The following is a 6,391-nucleotide window of genomic DNA, read 5'->3' as shown; positions in this document are numbered from 1 at the left end:
TGCTCATCAATGTTCCCTTCTCAACGTGGTTTATTTTGTCACTCTAATTTACTTTGCAATGTATCTTGCTCTGCTCTGCACATGGGTTTGTCCTGTTCATTAGCTGGAGGAAGGAGGTGYCTTTCCTTTGGATGTCCTTATGTGAACACAGGTCATAGCAAGACTGCAATTTTCTGTCTAAGGTCCTTATATACCCTCCCTTCACCACCGAGAGCACCGATTTTTAAATGTATCTATGACTGCAGGGTGGCACATAAGGCAGCACAGRGAAGCCCCATTCGGCACCAGAGGGAAGCACAGGGGCGAGGGATGGGAGCTCGGTGGGGATGAGCCTCCCTATGCGTGCAAGGGGCTGGCAGGGCATGCAGGGACCCAGGAGCTGCCTAGGCAGCTGCGCCCCTCTGACAGCGGGGCGACGGGAGAGCCAGGAGTCTGGGACCGAGCAAATCTGTCCGCTTGTTCCTCCCAGGGATTGCGCTTACCCTCCTTGTCTCTCTAGATGCGTTAGTCCTTTCTCGTGCCATAATAAGCTGCACTGGTACATGAATTTCTTCCGATATGGTAATGCCCACACTAAGAAATTGTCCTTCATTTATGGTGGTACAGTTAATGCTAAATAGCTTCTATTTGTGCAGACAGATTTTTTTAATTACTTTGCACTGTGGATGTGCAAAATACAAAAGTGAATGTCTGTTGACTAAGTAGGAAAGAATGTTACATTTCTTTTATGAAACCCTTRGGACTATAAAAGCAGGGCATTTGAATTATTTCTACAGTGCTTTTAAGAAGAATTTGTATGAAAATGCCAAGTGTATGAAAGCAAGGTGAACAGTTCCAGTTAGAGAGGAGGGTTGTGCATTATTCCCTTCTCAAGGAGCCACCTGGGCTATTTCAGTGTTTTGGACTTGGCACTGCAAATAGGTACATGGCCACCGAGCATCCTGTGTAGTTCCTGCCCTGTTCCTGGCCTGATTTGGCTGCCAGTGGTGCCATGTGTTATGAAGTGTATTGTATAAGGTTAACAGATATCCCCAGGGCACCACAGTGAGCCACATACCAAATTAGTGTTAATCTGTCATCTGTTTGGGATTTCAACATAGGTGAGGGACTATTTCCCTTGCTGAAAGGCCACGTTAAGCCACTGCACCGCTCAGCTCCCTTCCGTGTAYTACATAAATCTCATCGCTTATCAGTGAGTTCCTAACAACACACATTCAAGGTATTTCAAATAATGGGCATGTCCTGTAACTCCTAGAAGACTGAGACTTGCTGAGTTTTGAGGTGCTGGCCTCAGCTCCTGTGTTTGAATGCAAAGCAACCATTTGTCTTTAGAGTCCCTGGAGCCTTTTCCCCTAAAGTAATCTTGCTTGGTAATGTTTTCACTGAGACTTTTGTTCTTTCCTTATCCTTATTTCCTTCATTCCTTCTTTCTTTCCTTATGTTTTTTGGTCACACCACTGCAATAATTATCACATTAACCCAAAGTCCATCTTAGGTTCTGTTTCCCTGGGCAGTGCTATTGATAACAGCCCTGCATGGCTGTATCATAGCAGCACAAAGAGAGTTTGGTGGCAGTGTCAGTCTAAACTCCGCTTGTCTCTATCAGGGGATGAGCTGAAGCTTTGTCTGTGGTTCAAGCACTGCCGGCTTAGTGCCAAGCCCAATCCCAAATTTGCCTAATACCGGACAGGGAAAGAGCTGACACAAGAGAAAATCCTGGAGGAATTCAAGATGACTTCAAAGTTGCTCACTCAGATAGCCGCGAGGTGCATTGTCAGAGTTATTAGGGCAAAGAAAAAAATATAATCCTAGCTGCTTTTCTTTGCAGCGGGCTTAGTGAGAGGGCTGTGGGAAGCAGCTCAGCGGGTGCTGAGAGAACCACGGCTGTGCCCAGCTCTGGTTGGCAACACAAGGGAGCGRGCCCCGCACAGGCGGCAGAGGGGCTCCCAGAGCCCGCCCAGGTGTGGGGCCCTGAGCCCTCCGTGCCCTGCAGGCTGTCCTGTCAYGCAGCTATCTATCCCCCCGTCCCTCTCTCCATTCTCCGGCTCGCTGGTGTAGGGAAAAGAGCCTTAAAGTTGTGGGGAGGGCGCACGTAAAGTGCGTGCTGCTGCGCCCTACGGCGCTACCTCCGCCCGCTCCCGCGGCTCGAGCCGCGGCCGGGACAGCCCATCCGCGCACCGGCCGGGCCGAAGCGAGCGGAGCCCACGGTAGCCGCCGCCGCCCCCGTGCCGCAAGTGCGTCCCGCGCCGCCGCTTCTGGCCGCCTCCGCGGGCKCGGGCGGTGGTGCCGCAGGGCGAGGACTCGACGGCCGTCGGGGCGCCCGGCAGTGCGGGCAGCAAGGGCGCGGCGGGGCGCGAGGGCTCCGTGACCATCGGGGCACCCGGCAGTGCGGGCGGCGAGGGCGCAGCGGTGCCGCAGGGCGAAGGCTCCGTGACAGTCGGGGCACGCGGCAGTGCGAGCGGCGGGCAGCGAGGGCGCGACGGGGCGCGCGGGCTCGGCGGCCGTCGGGGCGCGCGGCCGCTCTCCAGCACTTACCTGCTCGGCGCGGCGCTCCCGGACGGGGCTGCGCGGGGCCCGGCGCCTCTGTCCAAGGTACCGCGTCCGCCGCCTCCCTGCCCGGCCAAGTGCCCTGTGGGGCGGGGGGCGTGCGGAGCGCGGCTCGTCCCCCCGCCGCCGCGTGGCTCCTCCCCGCCCGCCACCGGGCCGGGCCCGCCCCGGGAGTGCGCGCAACAGGCGCCACCGCCCCGCGCCGCGCCCGCCGCCGGCCCGGCCCGCAGCGACCCCCGCCTCGAGCGGCGACACTGCCRCCCACCCGTCCCTGGCGCTGCTGTCCCGGAGAGTACGGACCCCGCGCCCCTCTCACCGCACGTCGCGGTTAGCGCTGCCCCCCGGGCGCCCGGGAAGTCGAGAGGTGCAAAGCTCCTGCTGAGTGTCTTAGCCCAAGCTGGGGCAAGTACCGGGTTTGCCTTCTGTGCCCGTGGGTGTCACGGCGGGAGCCCTGCCCGCCCGCGGCAGCAGCGCTCCCGGAGCGGAGGCGGCGGGCGAGGCGCGGGGCGGCCCCGGGAGCGGCCGCGGAGCCCCGGCAGCCGCGCTCAGCGCAGCCCCGCGCTTTGCAGCGAAACGGGGTTCGCCTCCTACCGCACTCCTTGCTGCGCTTCTTCCGCTGAACTCGCCGTGCGTTTTCTTTTAGTGGCGTTTGCACTAGGTTTATACATTTTGAGCAGAGATTCGAGTGCCCCCTAAAGTGACTGTAACAACGTGAGGTCTGTCCGCCCGTCGTGCTTAAATGCGGTTGATGAAGGATTTCTCCAGTCCTCGTTCGCGGCGCTCATTTCCCTAGAGAACTGAGGAAACCGTTTCATAGTTGCTATTGCTATTTTTTCTTTTAATTGAGAAAATAAGTAATTATTTTCCTAGTGAGGCTGAAAATGAAACAAACGATTTTATTTTACATCAAAGGAAACTTCCAGGATAAAACCTGCACAGTGGTTCCGATGTGTGGCTTGATACGGTTTCTGCTTTTTGTGTTTTGAGTGAAGCACCTCGCCCATCGTTTCTTTGTTTTGTTTAATTCCTATTGGCTTTAGTGTGGTGGACATGGTCTGGGGCAGCATAAAATACTGTAAAGCACTTTTCTGGTCCTTTATATCTACTTGCTGGAAATATAATTTCTGGACTATTTAAATTTCAGAAAAAAWTAAATTTGCTATTGGAAAGTATGAAAACGTCGGTTAGCATCAAAATGCTGTTTTGGGGTGATCAATAAGGGAGTGTTTGCAGTGCCACGTTGACTGCTGAGATTTGTCAACATAGATTTTGAGGGATGATAAAATAAACATACCGGGGCTTTTTCCTGCAGATTTTGCTGAGATGGGGATGCTAAGGAATTCTCACCATCTGGGTTACACACAGCCACCTCCCTCCCCAGAGCAGCTCCCAGCAGGGAAACAAAGACAATCGATCCCCTTCAGTTCCATTTATTCAGCTCATGTTATTGTGGTAGTTTGGACTTCAACATAATACAGCGTATTGCACTTACCGGAGAGCAGCACAAAAGAGAAAAAAAAAAAAAAAAAAAAAAAAGTACAATGCTTCAGTTTATTTCTAATGAAGAATAAGACATTGTGAGAGTTGTTGCTCTTCTTAAATATATGAAACCCACTGAAAATCTAAGTATATGTACACAAGATTTAAGTCCCTGAATATGCCATTTGAAATTTATTACACAGACTTTTTTGCTTTCCTTATGTTTTTACAGAGATGTACAGTATATCACACACAGTTTGAGCTCAAGAAAACTTTGCACAATTAGACCCCAGCTATGAGGTTGGGTTTCGGTTTTGTGTTTTTTGGGAAGGACCACCACAAATTTATGCCAATGGTCAGTCAGATAATCTTCTTTGGGATTCACTCCCCATTCCCCACCTCTCTTGCCACAATGTTGAAGGAAATACAGATTAAAAATAAGTCTAGAAGAAGAAAGCCATTACATCATGACAGAGGTTAAAATGTATATATTGCACGTTGATACATAAACGTATGGCAATAATGCTTTCATCCCCCTCTCCCTCCTACATTGCGCTTCTCGTTCCCGGGGGCAGGCAGCTCGCAGCGACCTAACTGTATTCATAGTCCGAGCAGTCCTCCTCCAAGCCTGCCAGGTCTCTGTGGTAGGAGTCCACACTGTTCTCTGACGRGTCACCCGCGGCCTGGGGGCTTTTGCCCTTGCCTTTGCGCTCCTCCATTTTAATGGTGTCGTAGAGTCCTTTAGGTGCTTCTTCCAGGAGGATGTTCCTCTCTGAGTGAGAGGGCTTCATCTGGCAGACGTTTTTGAGAAAAAGGAGAACAGGGGCATAAAGCACATTGGCGAGCCCCATTCCCAGGTTCAGCTGCACGAAGCCCATGGTGTGCACGATCTGGCCGGCCACGATGGGCCCCAGCGCGTACGCCACCGAGTAGGAGATGTCTGCGATGGCGTAGATGCTGCCATAGACAGACACGTGGCGCACGTCCACGAGGAAGGCCAGGGTGGGCAGCAGGGCTGTGTCCACCAGAGCGATCCCGAAGCAAATACCGCAGAGGGGGATGACAACCTGCCCGAAATTCCTGCAGGCTGGCACCATACAGGAGCTGGCGCCGATGATGGCCATGCCGAGGGCCCCGTAAAACCACTGGAGGTGGGGGTACTTGGCGGCCAGCCTGACGGTGACGTAGACACCCAGCACGTGGGGAAAGAAGGCGGGCARCCAGGTGAGGCCCATCTCCCACTCAGTGGCCCCCATGGACTCCTTCATCCAGTTGGCAATGGTGGGCTCCAGGAAGGCGAGGGGGATATTGCAGGTGGTGAGGGCACCCGCCACCACGGCGATGTAGGGGTCAGCCATGAGGCGGTGTATGGGGGTGCCAACGGGCATGTTGGCCCGCGCACCGCCAGCGCAGGGCGGCACAAGGGCGAGCAGCAGCAGCCCATCAAGGAGGCAAACGCAGGCGAGCACCAGGAAAGGGACCCGCTTGCCTGCAAACTCATAGAGGACGCCGCCGAAGGGGGGTGCCGCGAGGCTGCCAAAGGAGATGAAGGCGAGCGCTGTGCCCAGCGCGCGGCTGCGCGCCGGCTCCTCGCCATAGCGGTCGGCGATCATGGCAATGCCGGCYGTGTCGGCGAAGGCCGAGCCCAGCCCCTGCAGACTGCGCGCTGCGAACAGCGTCGCGTAGTTCTCTGCGAAGGCGAACGTGGCCGTGGAGAGGAACATGACGGCCAGGCCGATGAGCAGGGGTACGTCGTAGCCCACGCGGTCGATGAAGGTGCCGCTGAGCGGGTTCACCAGCAGCTGCAGGATGGCCTTGGAGGCGAAGAGCACCCCGATCTGCACATCCTCGTTGCCCGTTGCCGCCGGGTACCGCGGGAAGAGGYGGCTCCGGTTGCCGCTGCCGCCGCCACTCTCGTTGCCCCCGGCCGCGGGCGCGGCGCCCCCCCCGCCGCGCATCGCCGCGATGTAGTCGGGGATGATGGGCACGATGACCATGTAGAGCATGTTGTCCAGCAGCAGCGCCACGCACACGATGACCAGCAGCAGCCGCCGCTGCCGCCGCGCGTCCTGCATGGCCGTGCCCAGCCGCCGCCGCCGCTCGCCCACGGCGTCCGAGAGCCGCGCCACGGCGGCGCGCGCCCGGCCCGCGCCCCCTGCGCCGCCCGCGCCGCCGCCGCCGCTCACCTCCCGGCGGCCGCCACCAGCCCTCGCCGCCGCTCCGAGGCGGATCCGAGGGGCCGGCCCTCCATCATGACACTAATAAGCGCCGCGGAGAGAAACCCCACCCGCCCCCCACGCGCCGCGCCGCACCGCGCCGGCCCCGCTCCCTCCCTCCCTGGCTCTGCCCTCCCTCGCTGCGCGCC

General features: G+C 56.9%; 1 protein-coding gene across 1 annotated transcript; it reads right to left on the bottom strand.

The window, feature by feature from the left end:
• Positions 1-4,162: 4,162 nt before the first annotated feature.
• On the bottom strand, positions 4,163-6,185 carry SLC18A3 (solute carrier family 18 member A3; the record flags this gene model as incomplete). The annotated part of the gene is made up of 1 exon (XM_026043066.1): positions 4,163-6,185. A coding segment is annotated over one exon (1,569 nt), but the record flags the coding sequence as incomplete, so codon positions are not given.
• Between the last annotated feature and the right edge of the window lie 206 nt (positions 6,186-6,391).

This window comes from Nothoprocta perdicaria, unplaced genomic scaffold (genome assembly GCF_003342845.1).
Source record: "Nothoprocta perdicaria isolate Ctin4 unplaced genomic scaffold, notPer1 scaffold_32, whole genome shotgun sequence".
NCBI classification, from domain to species: domain Eukaryota; kingdom Metazoa; phylum Chordata; class Aves; order Tinamiformes; family Tinamidae; genus Nothoprocta; species Nothoprocta perdicaria.
This window is presented reverse-complemented; position numbering and strand designations above follow the sequence as displayed.